Source organism: Brachionichthys hirsutus, chromosome 17, assembly GCF_040956055.1.
Source record: "Brachionichthys hirsutus isolate HB-005 chromosome 17, CSIRO-AGI_Bhir_v1, whole genome shotgun sequence".
Taxonomy (NCBI): domain Eukaryota; kingdom Metazoa; phylum Chordata; class Actinopteri; order Lophiiformes; family Brachionichthyidae; genus Brachionichthys; species Brachionichthys hirsutus.
Window position 1 is genome coordinate 3,519,057 of NC_090913.1, and position 23,539 is coordinate 3,542,595.

General features: G+C 40.7%; 4 protein-coding genes across 4 annotated transcripts; 1 reads left to right on the forward strand and 3 right to left on the reverse strand.

The window, feature by feature from the left end:
* Positions 1-14: 14 nt before the first annotated feature.
* rpl9 (ribosomal protein L9) lies at positions 15-4,746 on the reverse strand. Its single transcript, XM_068750838.1, has 8 exons — positions 4,727-4,746; positions 4,207-4,253; positions 3,984-4,099; positions 3,373-3,468; positions 2,009-2,141; positions 1,114-1,194; positions 662-789; positions 15-149 (listed from the first exon to the last, which is right to left on the reverse strand). The coding sequence occupies exons 2-7, from the start codon at positions 4,250-4,252 to the stop codon at positions 683-685; spliced, it is 579 nt and encodes a 192-aa protein (XP_068606939.1). The 5' UTR covers position 4,253; positions 4,727-4,746; the 3' UTR covers positions 15-149; positions 662-682.
* A 339-nt stretch (positions 4,747-5,085) lies between these two features.
* On the forward strand, positions 5,086-12,254 carry lias (lipoic acid synthetase). The gene is made up of 11 exons (XM_068750665.1): positions 5,086-5,199; positions 5,442-5,614; positions 5,977-6,070; positions 6,760-6,840; positions 7,124-7,280; positions 7,985-8,042; positions 8,137-8,265; positions 8,829-8,974; positions 9,054-9,124; positions 9,503-9,614; positions 11,620-12,254. Exons 1-11 carry the CDS (start codon positions 5,116-5,118, stop codon positions 11,667-11,669), a joined length of 1,155 nt encoding a protein of 384 aa, XP_068606766.1. The 5' UTR covers positions 5,086-5,115; the 3' UTR covers positions 11,670-12,254.
* Positions 12,255-12,270: 16 nt separating this feature from the next.
* On the reverse strand, positions 12,271-17,088 carry ugdh (UDP-glucose 6-dehydrogenase). The gene is made up of 12 exons (XM_068750666.1): positions 17,071-17,088; positions 15,977-16,140; positions 15,552-15,653; positions 15,260-15,460; positions 14,988-15,185; positions 14,567-14,714; positions 14,372-14,466; positions 14,153-14,283; positions 13,756-13,895; positions 13,127-13,218; positions 12,920-13,030; positions 12,271-12,784 (listed from the first exon to the last, which is right to left on the reverse strand). The coding sequence occupies exons 2-12, from the start codon at positions 16,136-16,138 to the stop codon at positions 12,674-12,676; spliced, it is 1,491 nt and encodes a 496-aa protein (XP_068606767.1). The 5' UTR covers positions 16,139-16,140; positions 17,071-17,088; the 3' UTR covers positions 12,271-12,673.
* Positions 17,089-17,812: 724 nt separating this feature from the next.
* Positions 17,813-22,959, reverse strand: map9 (microtubule-associated protein 9). Its single transcript, XM_068750969.1, has 14 exons — positions 22,888-22,959; positions 22,707-22,785; positions 22,001-22,435; positions 21,704-21,867; positions 21,515-21,620; positions 21,360-21,427; positions 21,197-21,258; positions 20,949-21,105; positions 19,684-19,770; positions 19,418-19,579; positions 19,181-19,326; positions 18,444-18,579; positions 18,192-18,316; positions 17,813-17,996 (listed from the first exon to the last, which is right to left on the reverse strand). The coding sequence occupies exons 1-14, from the start codon at positions 22,957-22,959 to the stop codon at positions 17,813-17,815; spliced, it is 1,983 nt and encodes a 660-aa protein (XP_068607070.1).
* Positions 22,960-23,539: the final 580 nt, after the last annotated feature.

The window sequence follows — 23,539 nt, forward strand, 5'->3', positions numbered from 1 at the left end:
GAAAGACAACAATGTAGTTGGAACAATTGGTAGTTTATTGGTAATCAGGAGACATATTGAACATAGTGATCTTTTTGTTGACAAAAAAATGCCATCAGCAAACTTCTGTATGTCCTTTCTGAACAAGGCGGCCAGTTGGAATGAGGCCACTGAAAAAGAGAAGACAGTGTGAAGGCAAAACTTTGTTAAAACATGAAACACAACTGAGCACATCGAATTTTAGATAAATGCTGAGTTTAGGATTCGCTTCAGATCTTAAATTTAAGTTTAAGCACAATTTGGAACTGGCTGGACCAAACATTTTGTGGAACCTTACTGAGCTCATTCCCGTGGTCCATAATGAAAATCCAGAAGCTCACTGAGCTGAAATTTCTTGAACTACAAGGTAATGATGTTATTTCAGTCCTAACCCGAAACCAACAACCAAACACAAGGACGAAGATGTCAAAAATATTAAGGAAGCTGCAATTGATGACTAACTAAGAGAACTTGCATGCTACTCTTATTTGTTAATTCGAGTGTAATTCTCTAAGTAAATGTTTTTAAATGTGGGATACTATTAGGTTTTTATATAAAACATGGAGGAAATATAGAGGCTAAGTGATAATGGACAAAGTATTAGCACTTAGATAATGTAAACGTAAAAACAATGTCGTCTTACCTCCAGGTGCGGACAGACTTTTTACTGATCCCGATCCAAGACTGTTCCCTTCTCAGACACGTAAATACCATCCAAGAACTTTCTGATATCCTTATTTTTGACTGTGGTGGCCTGTTGGATCAACGCAGCTGGAACAGAGAGGTTGTGATGATGAGCAACCGGTCGCATCGCACGCGATCAATTATACGACAGGCTGGATGAGAGGCGAGACGATGACTCGCACCGAGAGCGAGCGCCGTTCCAAACTAAGAGCCTCAAACCGAGTGCGTCTGGTTGGAGAGGCTCTGCCAGAATCAGGCGCTTCTTCTCCCGAGGACTTTCCCACTGACCCAAATGCAAATGTACTAGAATCCAATCATCACTTCACCAAGAATCCCTGATGTCTGAGCGTTCCCATCAGGAAGCCCCGCCCTAGAGAATGACCAACAGTCTAATAACACTGAATGGTTTACCTGAGTTAGACACCAGCTCGATGTCGTTACCCTCCAAGATCAGCTCATCCTTCTGGGCAGCAGAGACTGAACAATTCACACCTGAGACAGAAGGAAAAATAAATAAATCATGTTTACGATTCACAATGAATACAAATAACTATCACACATCCTCAAATCAAATACAGTTGGGAGTAAAAACAGATTTCACTTTGGTGGGACTTAAGGAAAAAGCACTGAAGGTCAAAACTCACGATATTGGATTAGCTACCATGATCTAGGAGGGATACTTTACTGGCTGCAGACACGGATATAAAAAGTGAATGATGTGTCAGTTTTGGTTTTAAACTGGAAAAAAAGTGCGCCATTGTACTAGAATTTTAAAAGTTGTGGCACTAAAGTTCGCAACGGAGAATTGGCATTAATTAATAATGAAACCCGGTGCGTTGATTTGCTGTTGACAAGCCGGAAGAAGTAAGAGCGGAAAACAGCATCGATATGTACGATCCTCAAACAGAGGGACGCATTACATTACGAAGGAAGTATTGCTGTTTTATGTTACAGTAATACTTTATATCATTGTGTGCATCTACATAGAAAGTAAAACGTTTTTTCTTCGTTGTTATTAGTGCCGATTTGGTTGTTTTTAGACGACTGGAACGGATTAAATTGTTTTCAGTTATTTTATATCAAAGAATGTATTAGACATACGAGTGATTTGAGTTACGAGCTCGGTCCAGGAACAAATTATACTCTACTTGTACATGTCAAGGCATTACTGTATTCAGATCTGAATATCCACAATTAACAAACCTCAAATTTACTGTCACATATTTTAAATCACAAGCTTCTGATCGGTTTCTGATTCCGTTTCAGTTTCTCATAACTAAAATAGATCCAGAACTTATAAACTCACCAGCCCTCATCCGAACACGCCGGATGTACTTCTCTCCCAGGAAGTTCCTGATCTCCACCAAAGTTCCAGTTTCCTGAATGACCACGTTGATGGGGAAATGGGCGTAGACCGAACGCATTTTGTACCGGAAGCCCTGCAGCCACACAGACATCAAACACCGTGAATACCAACACTGAGCAGCTGCATCGCCGTCGAGCCACACAAGAGAAATCACGACGAGCAAATACAGCTGGAGCCGACAACGCCAGAGTTACATTCCTGACAGCATGATGGGTCTGTCACTAAAAGGTTTCCTCGCTAAACCAAACACCTGTTGATTTTTTATCCGTTTACCACGTGTTTTTACGACATACTGGAAAGCGAGCGGGCAAATCGAGTTTAGAAGTTTCTGCCGTCTCACCCACGATGTCTACCGAGAGGAAATTGTCTCTTTCTACTCCACATTTACAGAATCATGACATCATAATATACTTACGGTCATTGTACATGGGCCGACATACGACCAGACCGGCTTACAACAAAACCCTCTGCAGCGATTGTGGTGTTAAATCAACGACCCCATGTACGCATGCACGTACATTAATACCTCGACATACAAGTGTTCCGAGACACGAGTAAACCGGAGAGCAATATTTTCCTTTAAGATACGAGTAACTTCCGGCTGCTGACACTAAATGGCCGAACGCGTTTCACTCCTTCAGTTCAGGAATTCAGCACCTTCCGTACTCTCTCCTGAAAGAAATTATCTACAGCACGACTGTGGGGTCCGCATAAATGACCTGGCACACCAGTACGAGTGGAGTACATAGATATGTACAATCCTCAAACAGAAGGATGCTGTCAAGAACACAAAGCCTTCCAAAGACACAACTATGCTTAGGTTTATGTAAGTGTACGTGTAAATGTACAATTATTCCTCTACATACTCCTGCTTACCGCCACCGTCTGTCTTGAAGGTGAAACTCATTAAACCACATATAATATTGAAATAATACTGTATATATCTGTGTGTGTATCTATAGCAATTAAAACTCATTTTCCATCGTTATTGGTGCTGATTTTGGTGTTTTTAGACGACCCGAACGGTTTTCAGTTATTTTATATGGGAAAAACGGATTTGACATTGTGTGATTTGAGTTACGAGCTCGGCCCAGGAACGAATTATACTCGCATGTCAAGGTATTGCTGTACTCACAACTCCGCAGCCAGTGCATTCCACTCCTCGTAACAGCAATACCTTGTCGCCGAACACACTTTTTAATTTCGGAAAGCCCGTCGTAACTCTGAGTCGTTGGTAAGCGAGGACCAACTGTAAACAGTTCCCACCATGGAGGATGGACGCAGAGCTTCTAGCAGTGTCTTACCAAAGTGACTCCCTTGATCATGTTCTGGACGTGACTACAGATGGTGCGGACCGTGGCCAGCTCCTTCCTGTTTCCCCACCATTTGTCCACGCGCAGCTGAGAAAGACATCACAACAGCTCAGATCCCAAACACTTTGAGCCTTAACAGAAAAGACACGGGACGATACTACTCAAATCATCCTATGAAGGTTTGCAGTGTCCACAGGCGCCCGATTAGCAATGGCGTGCTCCTACGACGAACACTATTCACAGGGTTCAACCGTTTTCAGATTGGAACGGTCTTATGACGACTGTTAAAAAGAAATTGTTGCATTGAGAGTTTCTGAATATTTCTGCTTCCAACTACAGAAAATTCAACCGGCATGAGACCGGTCCATGGCAGGAAGGTTTCGGACAATAATATATCTTGCAATAAGTGTTTAAATTATTTTTTTTTTACTATATTTTTACGGTTTCATGTTTCTTAGGCTAGAAAATGCTTATATCAATAAAATAATGGAAATCTAAACAGTTACACATAAATACCGCAGAATCCCACAATAGATAAATACCCATGTTCAGCAAAATACTCCGCGATACACGACTGTGTATACTACACACGTTTCCCTTACCTTTTTCTGTTTCTTTCCCAGAAGGCTGAGCTCCAGGTTGATGTGGTTGAACTCCCGGACGAGTTTCCCACGGGGTCCCTTGACAGTCACCGTCCGGCCCCTCAACCGCACCTCGACTGCTCCACCACACGGAACGGAAGGAAGGGAAGGGGAAAGATTAAGCAGCCGCACCGTCATGAGTTCCGTATTGACAGCGGGGACTGCAGAGAAGGCGCATATTCACCATTGTCGGGGATGTCGACAGTCTGACTGCTGAGAATGGTCTTCATTCTACAGAATGATAAAACATTGCACATTTAAGACTTTGAAACATATTTAAATCCATTCAGAAAAGTGTCAGATTCACCATTTAAAGCTAGCGCTACAGCCGGTTTAAATCGAACTATCTGAATATCAACTAGCATTAGCGGTAATGCTAACGCAGGACTAGTGGCCTAAAATATACAGTTTAACATAATCGATATAAGCCGCCGATGAAACCATACAAATATATATTGATAATCTTGTTCATCCGGTTGCGGCCCTCAACACGGACACTATATCAGCGTCATCCCACCTACGGTGGAACCAATGCAAAACGAACGTGTTTTCTTATACACCTTTAGGAAACAGGAACTATACACGTTATGTCGTGATATATAACACTTTCCACGTCCGATGGTTGAAAATGACGACAAAAACACGTTAAATCGCCGCAGATGAAGTTAGATGAAAACTCCAAAGCAATTTCAAGCTACGCTCACCTCGCCGGTAGCAGAGGAAAGGAGGACGGAAGTACGTCATGACGCAGTTGTAGAGCACGCACAGGCCATCATCAGGCATGACGAGTCAACTGTCGAGCTCAATGACGGACACACGTCAGAATCGATTTGGTCTCTCTTCTTTGATTAAATACATATAGGAGTGGCAAAAATAAAATAAAATCAAGAAATATTCTAGAATCACTGTCACAGTTACATCGGAATGGAATATTAGTTTTTAATTTCGCGTTTAAGAGGAACAATTGACTTGCTATTTGTTTGTTATTGTAGTAGCAACCCTTTCCTCCTACTCCGTAGCGGACGTGAATGCAGCGCCAGACCAAAAGAGTCGATCACAGAGGTTTGTTGTCAATGACAGTCTGGCGAGTATTATGGCGCTTCTCAAACAACGTTCTTGTGCAGCTGGTCGTGTTCTAACGAACCATCTATGGCGGAGTGCCAGATGCATTATACACGTGAGTAGCCACAGTCACTGCTCGGGTATTCTCCCACCGACAAATAGTATGTGGAATCAGCTAAAGGCTCATGTGTATGTCCGGACACGGGCCTTCAAACAATGTTACGTATGCGTCGCAGAACTCAGCATAATGACAGCCAGGGTGTTTGTAATTGATCATTGATCATAGTAAGTTGTTTTGGCAGAGACTCGTCAGTGTCGAGGAGAACCTGAACTAACCCGCAGTCCTTCGTTTTATAGGGATATACCAGCAGCCTGTCAACTGTCACCAAGTCTTCCCCAGAAAGACAGAACAGGAAAGAACTCCTCGGCGATGGCGGGCCTGATCTACAGGATTTTATTTCAGGGGAACTATCTGAGAAAGGCAAGTGGGAAGAGTACAAAGGCAACCTGAAGAGAGAGAAAGGAGAAAGGTAAGACAGCAGACATGCAAACAGGGCGAGGAAAAAGATGCATCAAAGGCACCGGAAGTGGTTGGAGTGAATGTCGGGAGCAGGGAAAACTGGTAGATGCACATAATCCCATCCAATCCTTTCTGAAACGAGCTAAACTAAAGTCAATATACTGCAGCTCATTGACGTTTGTGAGCAAATTATTCAGTGGAACCGCTTCAGAGCTGTATGGATATTCAATATTTTAGAATCCTTTCAAAAAAAGGATTCTGGTTATTTAATTTTGAGATGGCTTTTAGGGTCATTTTCGTTTTTGCATGGAGAGGAGACCACTATTGCACATGTACAGTAGTGGAATGGCGCTGCTGTTGTGTTTGTGACAGGCTGCGACTTCCTCCATGGCTGAAGACAGAGATTCCCATCGGAAAAAACTACAACAAGCTGAAGAACACACTGAGAGACCTCAACCTCCACACGGTGAGTTAAAGGACAAGTCAAAGCAAATATACAGCCATCCATCCGACAATCGTCTCGTCTTCGTCTCGTGCTGCCCCATATCAATGACATTTGATTCATAACTCCCTAGAAGGGCGGCACGGCGGCGCAGTGGATAGCGCTGTCGCATCAGAGCTAGAAGGTTCCAGGTTTGATTCCTTTCAGTTCGGGGTTTGTATGTTCTCACCGTGTCTGCGTGGGTTTTCTCCGGGTTCTCCAGTTTCCTCCCACCTCCAAAAACGTACTCGTACGTGTCATCTTCTGCTTATCCAGATCCGACTGGCGGGGGGCAGCAGCCGTAGCAGAAAACATACACTTTCGATGAATTGATTACTCCAAATTGTCCATAGTTGTGCGTGTGTGCATGAGTAGTTGTCTGTCTATAAGTTTACAGCGCCCTAATTGTTAAACTAATTAAATCTTTAATTTATCTATTATTTACATGTTTATCTATTGCAATAAATGGTGACTTATGACACCAATTTCTTATATAAATTACTCATTATTTAAAAGTTTTTCCGAGAGATCATCTTTATTCTATGACGAAATGCTTCCAAGCGGATCAGATGATGATTCCTTCATTCATAGACCAAGATGGTAATATCTTTCATCCATCCACGTATTCATGGCATTTTAAACAGTCTATCTGCGTATGTCTTAATTTTTCCCAGGTGTGCGAGGAGGCCAGGTGCCCTAACATCGGGGAATGCTGGGGGGGAGGAGAGTATGCCACAGCCACGGCCACTATCATGGTAAGTCTGCTGGAACACTGAGACGCTGTCGCGGAACTGAATTCACAAACACAGATAGAAAAGGACACAGAAAAAAGCACCTCGATATCATCGCTGTAGGTTCACCACAAAAGCTTAGAGGCAATTCAATGCGTTTAGCGTTTTACCTCGTAAATGTACTATTAGTTTCACATATCAGTAACAACAGAGAAGGTTTTTAGTCACGTGACTTTATGAATTATCCAGATCTACAAAACAGGTGTAGCAAAGTGCAGTCTCTCTTCCTGTCTCTCTCTTTGTATAGCTGATGGGGGACACATGTACACGTGGATGCAGGTTCTGTTCTGTGAAGACCGCCCGGAAGCCCCCACCTCTGGATCCAAATGAGCCGTGTAACACAGCCAAGGCGATTGCTGCCTGGGGGCTGGACTATGTGGTTCTCACCTCAGTCGACAGGGACGGTAATGGATTGTTAATTCAGTCTGTCTAACTAAATGCGTCCAGGTGTGACTTTACACGTTGCTAGTAATTAATTTTTTCAATGAAAAAAAGTAAGTCACAAGCAAGAAGAATAAAGTGATGAAATGTGTTTTTATTGTGGATTAGTATAATACAGATATTTGTGTGGGGATATTTGTGTACATAGTATAAATTACTATTTGTCTACTCCACTGTACTCAGTTGTGTCAATGGGCTAATCTGAATAATCTGACAGAGGGAGATGCCTCTGTCTTTCTGTTATTCGTGAATAAATGTTTTCTAACTTCAAGAACACACGTAATGTGAGAAACAGACTCTAAAACATGACCAAAAATAAACTTAACCTGCTTTGTTACATTCAATTTTTGGCTATGCTGTTGTTTCTGGTTTCTCTGTGGTTTCTAGTTAATTACACAATTTATAAATCGGGAAAACGTACACCATATTCAAAACGTACATATATTTTAACAGAATACAAAATTTCATACAGATACATTAAAAAAAAATATTTAAACAAAATTGAATAGTTCACAAATCCGAGAAGAAGAAAAAAGATTCCAGTGATTCAATCTGTCCTGATTTAAGATTAAGATGATCTTTTATCGTCATTATGTTTTTACACTTTTTACACTGCAAACACACAATGAAATTCCATTCTGATTCCACTTGTTCCTTTATTTTGCAGATGTTGCTGATGGAGGGGCTGAGCACTTTGCTAAAACAGTCTCCATCCTGAAGGAGAGGTATGATCGTACACTCTCTCTGGATTTAAGTGGATTTAGTATCTTAATGTCAGAGCAAAATGAATAAATCTGCACTTTTGTCATCTGCATCAAGGGACCGTCAGATCTTGGTTGAATGTTTGACCCCTGATTTTCGTGGCGACCTGGCAGCAGTAGAGAAAATCGCCCTGTCAGGGCTAGATGTGTATGCCCACAATGTGGAGACGGTGCGAGAGTTACAAAGGTACAGACAGCCATATATCTTCTTATTATGGTAAAAAGTGTCTTTTGAATGTAATTTCTGTATTTTGACAAGATGATAACATGTTCAGAGTTAAACGTTAAGTGTCTAATCTCTGTGATTAAGATTTTAATCCTTCTCTTTTATTGATTTTACTCGTCAGTCAAAAATCTGCTCACACTGGAAAATATGCCTCGTGATGCTGTTTTATTTATCGAGTGCAAAACATTTATAATTCAGATATCTGGTATAAAAAATAATTTATCTTTTTGTCTTTATTAATGTACTTGTATAAAACTGAATGGCTGCACAAAGCTCACAAGACGGAAGTCAGAGAGGACAGTGACACAAACACAGAGACCTGCAGGTGGAACAAGAAAGTCATTTCCAGACTGTTCTCGCAAATGCAAAAGGAAATGTAGAAATAGAAGCAAAAAGATGCCAGATTTGAGGAGTGGTCCTTATTGTTTGCAGTACATGATCAGGTTAATCTGAGTATATATATTTGGTATTTATATGTGTATATCTATATACACATATATACATATATATTCTGTTACTTCTAGGCATGTGCGTGACCCTAGAGCGAACTTTGACCAGTCTCTGAGCATTCTGAAGCATGCCAAAAAGGTCAAACCCACCTTGCTCACCAAGACGTCCATCATGTTGGGATTAGGGGAGACCAACCAACAGATACTCGACACCTTGACCGGTATGTACATGTACCGTATACAGTACTTTAATGTGAAGCGCACCCATCTTCTGATCGCACTGTTGTTGCGATGTTGCAGAGCTACGAGAGGCAGGAGTGGACTGTCTAACACTGGGGCAGTACATGCAACCCACCAAACGCCACCTAAAGGTACGAGTACTACACTTTTTTTCAACACTCCATAAGAAAACTAAATGCTAAATGTAGTTTTCCCCCTTACCTTGCCCCCATTCCACGATTCCACCCTTTTTTCTCCACCTACGTTGTGCATATTATGTGTCTTTTTAATTTGTTGTTTTGCATCAATTGAGTAATTTATTTTTATTTTTATTGATATTGTTACATGTTGATGAATTATGTATGAAGGACTTTCAACGGAAACAAGACCGCAAGGGCTTTTTTTTAAATGCTCCTCTTAGACAGGACGTTTGACTGTACTTGTACTGTAATACTATTGTTTGACTGTACTTTTACTGCTCTAACATTCTCATCATCATCAAATGAGTGCAAATGTGTTTTTGGTTTTAGGTGGAAGAATACATCACTCCAGAGAGGTTTGCCCACTGGGAGAAAGTGGGGAATGATATGGGTTTTGTGTACACGGCCAGCGGGCCACTGGTGCGCTCTTCTTACAAAGCAGGTAGGAAAGCAGGTTTAACGGTTACTTCATTTAATACTCAAAGAATTTAAATATGTTGTGATTTGAAATTTTTTGGGATAGATTTTTTGGTATGAAAATAATAAATATTTTGTTCATTAACTTTCAATTATTAATTATTATCAATCTTAAAACCCATTAATGTAGAGAAGCCACTACAGGGGATATTAATGAAATGCATGAGTTTTGATGGCGTAGTTTGCATATCAACCACTAGAGTGGGCAATATTACTTGGAGTATATCACAGTACTTACAGCAGTCAATGGGCGAGAGGCGGGGTACACCCTGGACAAGACGCCAGCTCATCATGGGGCCACATGAAAGACAAAAAGGAATCAAATCCACAGAAAGGAATCAAAACTGGAACTTTCTTGCTGTGAGGCGTCGTCTCTACAAACAGCACCACTGTGCTGCCCTAATTCTTCCTAGTATTGATTTTATATTGGGAAGAAATTATGACAAAGCACACAAGTTTACTGAATACTACAATTCATAGGTTACAATAACTATGTTAGTGTTGCGGTTTTTCAACAACCGCAAATCAACTTGTTTTTTGAATGTAACTCAGTTTTCGTATAAAAACAAAAATATGGATTGTTTTTGTTTTTTTTGCAAAAGTTTTTTTTTGTGCCTAAAGACGAGTAAAAACACTTCGAAAACGATAATAATTCATACACGGGATTAATTTAATCAGTGAGAAGAACCCACTGGCATAAAAAAAACCCGAACTAAAAATGTTTTAAGCACCACGAAGCTCTCCAGGTGGGGGCACACTCCTCAGTCAGCGCTTACCAGAGTTGCTGCTCAGACTGGGGAGGACTTTCCACTCTACCAACTCCTCTGGAAACCGCACACACACAGGAATGTTGCCCTGTCGTCACACAATCAGTGCAAGGCTGTCAGACCTGTAGTTCACCATACCGCAGATGATTTATCCTTTTAATACAGACCTATCATAGAATAGAATCCTTTATTGTTGCTATAAACATTGTCACCAACATTTACTGTGAAAAGCAGTTTAGCAGCTCCACCCAGCAGGAAGGCACACAAGAAAAAAAATAATAACACAAGAACAGTAATTCACGCATCATGTGCTGCAAACGGTTTCTGCCGCAGGCCGCATGGTGCAGGTCCGAACCGGTTTCTGAGGTGCAGTGGGAGGACATGTTGATCGTGATTCTGGTTTGTTATAAAGTGATCGGTCAGGTTGCTGGCAGCTTGACCTTCTTCTCCCTGCATAACGCTGCCACGGATGCATTAGAGTGGAATGTTGAACATTGGTGGTATCGGCGCATTCCTGGTCACGCTGCCCCAGCCCATTCTTGCAGATGACATTTCCTCATCCATTTTCATGCCTTTTTATTGGGAAGGGTTGTTTTAACAGAAAGTAGTAGCCATTTGGTATTAACTTGATAGAGATTGCAGCTATTCCTCTCTCTCTCAAACAAAAATAAAAATCAGACTGAAGACTAGTGTGAAAAAATAAATGCTTCAAGAATTATCAGAGAATCTGCCTCTGTAATGGGTTTCTCATTGAGCAGTGTGTTTTTGGAGTCAGTACCGATACCTCAATACCCATGGTCTTGTTGTTGTCATTGTTGTCCAATATCTGACACTACCAGGTATCTTCGTTTGTTCTAAAAATCAACATTTGAACATTTTGCAGCAGTAATGTCTTTCAAGAAAGTGTCAATACACCAATAGGATTAATAATCCGCACGGAACTCAGTGTAACAGTTTACAAGTGTAAAAGTCACGCTTGCGATGCATCGCCATGCCTCCTGGTGAAAATAATTACCACGAACAATAATTTGTCGTTTGATTAATAAGACTAACAGAGACACCGTTTCTGCATTGAATGTTTAAATACCGAGGAATGATTTTAATAAAAAGCTCATCGTTATAGTCAAAGTTCCACCGTTTTTACGGTGTTTCATTCATAACAGTCAGAGAATATTATTTTAACCCATGCCTGTTTATTTACAGGTGAGTTCTTCCTGAAAAATCTACTGAAGAAGAGAAAAGCAGAAGTCTGAAAAGAAGATATTTATGAATAAAGTCCGGAGCGTTCCGTTGCACTTGTCATCTGTGCTTCATTTGTGACCATCGCTAAGGGTCTAATTTAAATGGGAGAGGGGAGAAAAGAGAACAGGTGGAGCTTCCTGCTTCAGAGAACCGTCCATACGTTCCTGCCAGAAGAAAATCCAGCCTGATGTTGGTAGAAGCCGTCGCCATCCATCAGGAACTCTTCCCTTCTGGGGCCTCAAGCTTCTGACCTCTCACCCCAAGCCGTTTATTAGTTCTTTGATGCCTTTTGCTTCAGGACTAGGACTGATGATTTGATAATGAAAAGGTTTCTGTGTCTGATGGTTCTTTATAATTGATGTATGACTTGAAAAAGAAATCTATGCTCAGTTTTAAAGTTGCATTACTAATGATCTGAGCCTAAACTGGCTCTTTATCAGATGCAGAAATATAAATAGACGTTTTTTTGACGTCTGTGCCAATTTGTTTTCTTTTTCTAAAATGGTTACATTTTGACACCTGGACAAGAACAATGCATTCTTAGACACTGATTAAAGGAAAGTGAATATTTAAAAATGCACATTAAATGAAAACTTCAGGACAACATTTGCTGGTTTGATTTTTTTGTTTTATGTTGTTTTGACCAACAGGCACGAGTTTAAGGACATCGCATTTTATTGCATCGACACCTAATCCTGATTAACAGAAGATTTATAAAAATATTCTTTAAAACAGTATCAAACTTAGCAACAAGCTGATTACATAGATAATATTGTGGGAAACCGCATGTATGCTAATAGTTTTAACTTGGAATAGACTACATGTGTGGTGCATTTATGATTGCATGATTTACGACTGAAGGACCGACTTCTCAATCCCATTCGACCAACTGCCAGGGCGTAATTAGTCAGCCTTTTGTTCATTAGGTATGCACCAACAGCAGATCGAAATGTCTCACCAGCAATAAAAATACTGGAAGAGGAATGTGTTGCAGTGCGTGGGGGTGTGGTGAGGATTAGACTTTGGCTTTCTTGTTGGGAGGTTCACTTTCAGGGATACGAGGACAAACTGCGGCCGCAGTGAAGGGCATTCGTGTTGCAATCACCTTCTTACCAATGGTCTCAATCTGCAGAAAAAGCATCAAAATAATAGAAGGTGAGGAGCAGTCAACAAATTGCCTGCCGATTTTCTAAATGCCACGTGTTAATTTTGACGTCATTTCAGATTTGTACAGTTTGTAGCTTCATTCCTGTTTGGTCACCTGGAAGCCGATATCCTGCAGCTGTGGGTGGAGGTGGTCCAGCACCCTGCGACCATCAAAGATAAAGGCTGGCTTCAGCATCTTCTTGTAAATTTTCTCATAGTCCAGTTCCTATGTTGGAATTAGAGAATTTATGACTTTTGTGGGTTTTTTTTTAAAGAAGCAAATGATAAATAGTTGATAATAAAGGAAAAGTGGATTTATGACCTTGAACATGTCCCACTCAGTGCAGATGACCAATGCATGTGCACTCTGGCAGGCCTCATAAGGGTCTGAGGTAACAGTGACCAGCTCTGGTACTAAGAAAAAAACAAAATAATGACTTCATGAGTGAGGATTCTCATCTCAGCCACAGAGAAGCATTCAGAAGAAACATTGTGCTGAAAGCCCCATTTGCCGCTTCACAAGGAGGGGTAAAAGCTATGAGGAAGCTATGAACATGTTCTTCAACAAAGATACATTTTTTAATCCATAAATGTGGTTTTCAATGTTAAAATGAAATATTTTTTTCTGACCTCATTCTGGATTAGATCCAGAAGACATTTTGCATGATGGTGCGTCAGACCCCTTTAAGATTGTGATTTTTGGTGACTGAATTGAATGCATATTTTACAAGATAGGGAAAAAGTCTCAATTAGAATTAAATGGAAAAATACAAAATATTTTGTATCCAGATTACTTAAAAGATTTTATGGGATCTAAATTAGACTAAGACCCATCCAGCAGTATTTCTGTAATCCTGCTAACAAACAGACACACGGCATCATAAACATAACCTTCTTGGTGGAGTGCTAAGTGACTTTGCAACCTCTGCAGAGCTGCAGTTGAACACAAACCTCTTTCTGGGTTGTCCGCGGAGATACTGGGCTGGGAGAGTTCATGGATGATTTGTTCCTTAAGAACTTTGGGGTCATAGATAAACAGTTTGGCTCCCTCATCCATCAGATACTTAGAGACGTAGATGCTCGATGACTCCCTAGAGTTTAAACACAAACACACACTTATTAACTCTGATCAAGGCCATAGTTCACCTCAGTATGTTGGCAGGCAGTCAACATACTGTTTCGTATTTACATATGTTACACAGAATGATTCAAAATGCTCTTGAAGGCATCTTACTACTGAAAAAAAAGAGCATATTCAATGCTTACAAGACATTCTGATTTCTCCTCTAAGGATTAAGAGGTGATAAACGGAAAAGGTTGAGGGAAAACAACATGAAATGAAACCAACCTTGTGTCACCGGTGTCTTTTTTGAAGGAGAAGCCCAGCAGAGCAATCTTTTTGCCAGTAACAGTGTTGAAGAGACAGTCAATTATCCTGCAGGCAAACCGGCGCCTTTGGTATCCATTCATGTCGATCACCTGTGGAAGACATGAAGAGAAAGGAAGGTGAATAGTATGGAGACAGTTTCTGGAAAAAAGAGAAACACCAGGCTCAATGTTGTCTCACCTGCTGCCAATAAGAGGCGACCTCAGGCAAGTTCAGGGCCTCGCACAGGTACACCAAATTCAGCACATCCTTCTGGAAACAGCTTCCACCAAAACCTGACCAGAAGCAGAGACAACAAGGAACACGTTGTCTGCATTTAGCCGATATAAATTGTCCATGTATATTTACTTTTAATACTTCTGGTACGTTTCTTACCTATACTGGCTTTGAGAAACTCGCTGCCTATTCTCTTGTCCATACCGATGGCCTTGGCTACCTCCTCCACATCAGCCCCGGTGGCCTCACACAGAGCACTGATACTGTTAATGCTGCTAATTCGCTGTGCAAGGAACGCGTTGGCTGCCTACAAAACACACAAGTTGTTTTAGATTTTAGAGCTAAAAAAAAAAAGAGAAGATACCGTTCAAAGAAATAAGTTTCGTTTGAAGTTTTCTTAAATTGAACAAACACTTCCTGGTTCAGATCTCTCCTGCCCATATGCCCCTTGAGACATTCTAAAAGCATATTTGAATATTTTCTTGCATGTTATTGATAAAATGATTAAATACAATGCAAAGAGTAATGAGAAATGTTATTTGTAAAAATATTATTAGTAGCATCTTGTACTTATACTCACCAGTTTGGAGAGCTCAGACGACCAGGTGTTGGTGGTGATGATTCGAGATTTGGGGACCCAGTGTTCATAAACTGCGCACAGTGCTCTGATTGCCCTTTGACCTTCGGCTGTTTCATCCCCACCAATAAGGACACGGTCTGGGTCCTTCAGGTCCTTCACGGCTGTTCCCTCTGCCAGGAACTCTGGATTGGATAGAACCTGAAGCAATGACCCAACTTTAGAAACCCGAGGAACGAGAGATGACAGGACGGTCCTCAAACATGACTACGCACTTGTAGGTTGAGGCTGGGTTTGGTATTGGCATCAAATATCCGTCTAATGCTCTCAGCAGCTCGGACTGGGACTGTGCTCTTCTCTGTGACAATCTTGTAGCCATCAGAAACTTCCACAATGCGCCGAGCACAAGCTTCAATGAACTTTAGGTCGGCTGCACGACCCTTGCCCATCCCATAAGTCTTGGTCGGGGTGTTCACCTAAAGAAGAAGCAAAATTCAACTCATGCGTCATTGCTCTTCTTCTTCTTCTGCTTCTTTGACTGGAAACCTGTGTCATTACGGTACTCACAGAGATGAAAACCAGGTCTGCATCCCGGATGGCTGCGTCTATGTCTGTGGAGAAAAACAAATTTCTCCCTCTGCATGATTCAACCACCTCTTTCAAACCCGGCTGGGTGGAGAGACAAGAGGAAATGACGAACGGGGCGTCAGTGAATGTGTAATACAAACATCGCACAAATAGACATGCAAAATGAGTCCTCCATGATTGGCTCCAGATTCTCTCTCTAGTCATGATGATGTAATACCATGTGGTTAAACCGGTTACGTTTGACGTAGAGAGGTTGCAACACTGAGAGGTCTGGAATTGATGTGTAGTTTCCATCCATCTCAAATTTAATTCATGACCCCCCCCCCCCCCCTATGAGCCTATTATAAGGCAATAAACCACATTAAAGTCTTCATTTCATTTGATTAATTACACAGATAGGATACCTCGTATATGGGCAGAATATCCGAGTTCCAGGCTTTGATGCGAGACTCGTTGATATCCACAACGGTCACCACGATCTCTGGACACATGCTAGCGATAACGCTACACGTTGGGCCTCCTACGTACCCAGCACCAATGCAACAGATGGCCTTTATCTGAAACATCTCTGAAAGCAAAGAGCACATTATAAAAATAACCACGACACAGCAGGAACATTGAATGGAGAACTGTGGCCAAGGTACATCAGAAAAGTGTAAAACTCGTCATAACATTTTCACGGTGGTCAGATTATGTCAAAGTGCAACTACTTCAAGATGACCTAAAACCTTGTAAGAGATTATTCGACATTATATAAAATACTGATGGAACTAATTAATCAGTCGGTTGATGAACAAAAAGGCTCTTACTTTGAACAATCGATAATTAGTTGAAACTGTTAACGTAGTAATAATAAAACTTTAGATCTTAGATCACTGATAAAACACAGAAATATATGAATCAGTTATTCAATGCATCATTCTAATCAATGAACGTACTGATCAATGGGATTCTATTCGTGATTAATGGAAGATGAATTACTACTGCGACTATTACCCAGTAGTTACAGCTCCATTCATGCACACTCTACACTCTACTCAGTACCAGTCGAACCTGCACAGCCCGCTGGAGAAGAAGGAGTCTTTCATGGAGGCTTAGCCACGTCTGGTAGAGAAGACCATGAATAATCTCTTTTACTGCTCGACCACATTAGCAGCGCTACAGACCGAATGCCGCTGCTCGTGCGGGAAGATGACGCATTTGCGCCATCGCTTGGGCTTTCTGTCAACTCAAGGCCGGCCTGACAATAAAGGCTTTCCATTCTATTCTAACGCCTCAAGGCTAGTCCTGCTGAATTACATTGCTAGCAACAGTTAGCTAACACTGTATTTATTAGCTTGCCACCTGGACACTCTGTGAACTTCAGCAAAGAGCTAATTCTGCTACCTCCTTTCTTTAAAAGTAACTTAGCATGACACCCGTATCTTCCGGCCGGAATACTCTTTATTTATTATATATAAAATCAACAAATAAATCAGTGTTGGCCGAACAGACTTACCCTTTCTGTAATCTGCAGCACTTCTGTCGTGGTCGAACTACAAAGTTTGGCGAGATACATCCGCCTTCTTTGAGAGAGGCGAAACTGATACTTCCGCTGTGATATTTTCAAAGTAAAAGCACCAGACCATTCCTTTGCTTCGGCAAAACCTAGCAGAAGTGTGTAAAATGAATACAAAACGTAAATAAATCATGTAAATAGTCTGTAAATTGTAAAATAAATCAATTTTGTTTATTTTATTGTTGTTCTATCTATCTATCTATCTATGTTTCTGATTAATAATGAACATTAATACATTAATACCCCATCCAGACAAAAAAAAGAAACAAAAATGGGGAGAAAATGTCATTTGAAAGAAGTTGGTATCGATTCTCACTGATCCAGGTCCTGCGGAAAGAATAGCAAATATTTTGCGGTCTTGTTCACGAGTGAGGGAAGGATGGAGAGTGACAGACGGACCGGTGCAGCGGCTGCAGCGATGCAGTCGGTCTGTCGTGGTGAATAGGAAGCTGAGCCAAAAGGCAAAGCTCTCGATTTAACAGTCAATCTACGTTCCAGCTCTCACCTCTGGTCATGAGCTTTGGATCCTGACCAAAAAGACAAGTTTTTTGAAGCAAGCGGTCAAAATAAATTTCCTCCACAGGCCTGTTAGAGACAGGGTGAGATGCTTAGTCACTAGGGAGGAACTCGGGGTTGAACTGCTGCTCAAGAGTGGGCAGCTGAGGTGGCTCGGGCATCTATTTCAGATGCCTCCTGGATGCTTCCCTGGAGAGGTGTTCCGAGCACATTCCACCGTGAGGAGGCCTTGGGGACCGCAGGTGAGGGTAGGAACGGAGATCGACCGGTAAATGGAGAGCTTCGCCTTTCGGGTGGCGGATCGGCCCAGCGTCAGGGCTCGCTGTCTGTCTCCCGCTGCATAAAGCAGTCTAGTTCAAAGAGTTTACCACACAACATTTCCTTAACAGCATTGGAAGCATGACCCCAAACAGAAATATACATGTTTTTTTTTTATTTTCAAAATCTAGTTGCGAATATAAACTGTAACAAAAACATGAAACCAAACTTCATAAAACTTCAAATGTAACATACAGCAATCAGAAATGTTTAGGGTGTAATGTTACTTTTTTAATTGTTGTTTTCCAAATGGTGTTATTTTGTTAGGCGGGCTCCAAGGTGGAGGTGGACTGAGTATTGCTTGTATTCGCCTCGCTTCTCGCTGTCTTCTCTCTTCTCGATCTTTCTGTACCTGTTAGAGACATTTTTATTACAAGAAAACAACTCCTCTATTATCCTTTACTAAAAAAAATAAATAGAACAGAACTTTGCTGCCACTAATCACTGGTCTAACAAGTAATTCATTATATGGTACTTACTATCCACTTTTCATACGCCTCCAAAGCCATCAGATCTCTCTCTTCTTTCATGTATTGTTCCTCTTCTGCTTTGTTTTGTACCGCCTTACTCTCCATTGTGACTTTTTCATGGAGACCATCTTTCTTCTTTTCACACCTTTCATATTAGATGAGAATTACTGGTGTCTTTAATAAAGTGCATTTATCCAAAGCAGATAAAGCATAGCTTAACATCTGGCTTTGGCTGCCATCTAGTGACACATCATTTGGACGGCTCTTTTCGGGGTTGAATAAACTGTTGAGTGTATTTGAAATGCACCACATCTGAGTTGTAAACGTTTTCATACTAATTTTCACCACAAAATATGAATATTGAAAGTACAACAGTGTTGAGTCTAAAAAAATGCAACATTACACATAAAACTTTGCATTAGCAGAGGTCAGTGCACAGGTGGATCATGTTTTATCACTCTTTATCCCTTTATTGCCATTTGATACACATGGCCTTTCAGGATTTTGAAAAAGCTGATAGATACAATCCAACACATGCATCTTGCATTTTCCATGAAAAAAATTCTGGATTTTGCAAAAGTGACATAAATTAGTGCACCAAAATTTTTTTTTGACTAATTTGTCAGAAGGTCCCATTAAGACCTTATTTTCCCAAAATTAGAGTGTTCTAACGATTATTTCATGGTGCGGGCTTTAAAGGGTTAACTATATAAATAACAATGAAAAAGTCAAGACCGTACACTCACCAGTTAGAAAAGGCAGATATGCTCTGTCTTTTTCGTTCCGCCTCTTGTTCTTGCTTTTTCAACATAAGATGATTTTCAGCTTCTCGCTGTTTTCTGTGCTTGTCTTTGCCTCGTTGATCATTCTGATGTTTCCATTGTTCAAACACCTGTAATTTCCACTTTACTCATTAACATACATCCTCCCACAAAAGGATTTATCATATCTGTTGGAATAATTCACTCAAACAATTATTATACCTGTTTAGCAGATTGTTTTTTCCCTTCTTTCTCTTGAATCCTCCTTTGCTCTTTTTTGATTTTATCTTGCTTCTCTTCGGATTTCCCTTTAAGACTCTCCGTTTTAATTTCCTTCCATGCCTCGAATGCAGCAGCAGCAGCTTCCCTCCTCGCTTCTTCTTCCTGGAAAGCAGCAGGCATGAACATAACCTGCATGTATTTAATAATGTTCTGGACGAGTTTGGTCAGGTGATCTCTAGTCCCAATTCATAGAAAAGAAAATTCACCTTTTTTTTAGATTCCTTTAGCATTTCTTGTTTCTTCTTCAGCAGCATGTTCTCTCTTAACTCTTCCTTATTCTTTTGAAGCCAGTTCTTTTAGGACAACATGGTATTTTAATTGAATAATGATACACAGAACAAAGCGCTATACAGTATACATGTGCAATATATATATATAATATATAATAATAAGAAAAACTAAGTGTGATTTATGCCTCCAAAGGCCTGGAATGACTGCTTTTGGAATGTAATGTTTACTAAGAAAATATATTCAAATCATAATCAACTTTGAACTACACCACATCTCAAAGGAAAATGGTGCCCTTTTAACTCCACTGAATGGAAGCAATCCTCTGCTAAATGATAAGATAGTACAGTAATACCTCGACATACGAATGTTCCGAGACAGGAGCAACTTCCACTAAACGGCCGAGCGCTGCAAGCGTGCTTCACGCGTTCAGTTTAGGTATTCACCACCTTCCGTACTCGTCTCCCGTGTTGTTTCCATTATTTACATGGCTTTGGCTGTATCTGTGAGTTTTCCTTATAAGTGATGGGTCCAAAGAAAGCGAGTGGTAAGAATGAAAGTGAGAAGAAAAAAATGCATGATGACGATGGTGAAGGTGAAACTCAGGAAACCAAATTTTATATTAAAATAATACTGTATATCATTGTGTGTGTATCTATATAGCAATTAAAAACACCTTTTCCATCGTTATTGGCGCTGATTTGGGTGTTTTTAGACAACCCGGACGGATTCAATTGTTTTCAGTTATTTTAGAAGAACTGATTTGACATCCGAGTGATTTGAGTTACGAGCTCGGTCCAGGAATGAATTATACTTGTATGTCAAGGTATTACTGTATTCCTTTATCGGTACTAAGTACTGCCACGGAAAATGCTTCCTTTATTTATTTTAACTACTGGTACTTTAGAAAATGGTACATTTCAATTCCAAATTGGTTCTTTAGAATACACATTTTATTTGCTAATAAAGACACATAGTATAATGTAGTCAAAAAATACATTCTTAATTGAGTGTATATCAGAAATCCCAACTAATAAAGACCATATTCCATGTATCCTACCAACATAAGGTGTAGCTTCTCTGCAGTGGGTATAGGAGAACTGTACTGATGCATATACTGTTTACCATAAAACACAGGACACAGTAAAACCTTTACAAGTGTTTTCCTCCACTGAATGTTTTATATCCGATTGTATAAAAGAAAAACAACAACAAAAACACAACACATTCATCTCTCACTGACCTGATATACGTTAGCTCTGAGCGAGTTTGCTGTTTCTGTCTCATGCTGGGAGATTTCACTATCCAGAATTTTGAGAGATCCCAGATATCTTGATTCCACTTTCCTGGAGCACACACTCCGAGGCTTCTTGGAGGTCTTCAAGGGAGATCTTGATATCCTAATTAATGTAAAACAATGTCCAGTCAGGCTTTAATCATTCTTATCCATAAATATGTAGGCCCGTTAGCTGCTGTAGATAATTTACCTACCTAGTGTCGCATAGATTTTCATGGCCATGAGAAAGTTGATCTGAATCATTGCCGATGCTTCGCTGAAAACAGTAAAGCAGCTAATGAGTGAAAATAAACAGATGAGGACGCAGATCGTATCAAACATGAGACAACCACAATCACATAAGAATGAGTGACTTACATTTAATTCTTCAAATGATGTGGAGTACTTTCTCTCCTGCTCTTTACTGTCATCAGAAATTAAGTCATCTAAAAAAAAAATACATTAAATAACAAGCAGATCCAGGAGTTAAAAATAGAAAAAGAACCAAAAAGGCTGAACATCCCGTATCTCACCTCTAGATGCAGACTCGGCTGTGGACTTGGTGAAGAGCTGCAGCTGTTCACCCTCGCTGGAAGTTTTCCTGAGGCTACATGGAGCTGCGTCTTCCCCCTCTGTGAGCTAAATTATAACACAAATAATTGGAAGATGTTTCTTTATTATCTGCCGTTTAAGATTATGAATAGCCGATCAGCGTGACATACATTTGGACTGGAATTCCTTATAGCAATATGGCTGGACGTGTCAATGGATGCAGAGGAAGTCTGCGGTCTGCCATCTTTAGCAATCTCGTTCGTATCGTGATTCCTCAATCCAAGAGTTCTCTCCCTTGGTCTCGGCATTGGCGGCTCCTTTTCAGGAGCCCTACCTGAATAATAACAGTGGATAAGCAACATGGAGCGTTTATTTCTGTCCATGAAACATTGAAAACAGGACCTGCAGAGGACATGTTTTTGAGCTCAGCTGTCGATTAAAGTGGGGTCTGACGACATTCTTCTCACCAGAATCTGGACGTTCCATCCCGCTGTCGTCACATGGTAAAGCAGGTAAAGGCGTGTCCTTTGTAGTATCCTCTGATGTTGGGAATGAACGAGATTCGTGTGCACTCTCTTTAGCAAAATGAAGATCAGCGGGCTCTCCATAGCTGTCTTTGAATCGTGTGTCGTCCTTGGAGTGTTGTGAGGAAAGAGAGTGATTACCATCAGCGTGTCGAGAGACGGATGGGTCAGGAAGCTTGTTATCATGTGACTCTGATGTTGCCGTGGCGTCAGAAGGAGAGCGGATTCTTTGGGATTTCAGAAATGAAACTCTTTTTATTCTGTCGGGGTCGCCTTCATCATCTGAAACATCAAAGTCGTTGGCTCTGGTTTTACTCTTCTTAGCCTTCAACGCACTGGCCTTCTTTTTTCTCAAGTGGAGGAGTTTATTCAGAAAATCTGTGAAATACAAAATATATACCGCAGATAAAAATATAGATACTTTATCAACAACAAAACAATCTAAAGCAAACATTTTCTACTTCATCTTTGCATTTCTTCTTATATGAATGGTTGAGAACCGTGGAAAATTTGGAACTTTCTTTGTCTCCAGAAGTAAATGTTAATACTGGAAAAATTCCCTGACATCTCCATTTAAGTACCATTAATTAATGAAGAAGGAACATCAATGCCGGACAGAGTTCTGTGGTTATGCCAGGCGCTGCCTTACCATCTTCATCTTCATCAGAGTAGAAGTGATCTGTTGCGGTTTTACTTGCCCTGGCTGTGACAGCAGCCTGAAGTTCATCCTACAAAAACACAAATTCAGGTTGACGTGATACTTCATGGGGAGTGGGGGTGACTCTATTTCTCTTTTGTTGATTGTTCAGACTGCACGATCTGGGTTTTACCTGAAATGTAGTCCTTTTCGATGTTTTGGGGCTTTTCGTGTAAGCCAGCGTCCTAAAGTCCTGAGATGTCATTCTGAAAACTGAAGCTAAATGAAAGAAATTCAAACGGAGCTATAAAATAAATAGTTTCATTTGAATGCGTTCATTGACATTGGTTCGTTTGGTTCGGCGTGAGCTAGCTTAGCTACTTAGCTTCTTATTCTACCATTAACACAGTGTGAGAGGTTTTGTTTTCCTTATGGTTGTTGTCTGGTTCGATGCATACCGCACTGTGTGCGCTGGACTAGCTTGACTTGTGTTTTGTAATGGCTTCGAGTTCAAAGACTGACAACCGGTACTGAAGCACAGGACACAACACCGCCATCTTCATAGCTGTTTACAGTAACCACGGGAAACGCAAAGGTCACTGCGCATGCGCAGAGACAACGCAGCGCGAAACCGGATACTTATCAGCATAACCACAGAGGAAGAATTATTATTATTATTATTATTATTATTATTATTATTATTATTATTTTGAGATTATTTTGAGATTATTTTTGGTGAGCAAACCTCCACTGGGGCCTCTTAAGCATGAAAATAATGAAAAATACAAGAAAACGACGCATAATCCATTCAAAGTGTCGACTTCCTGTTGCATTTTTATCATGTC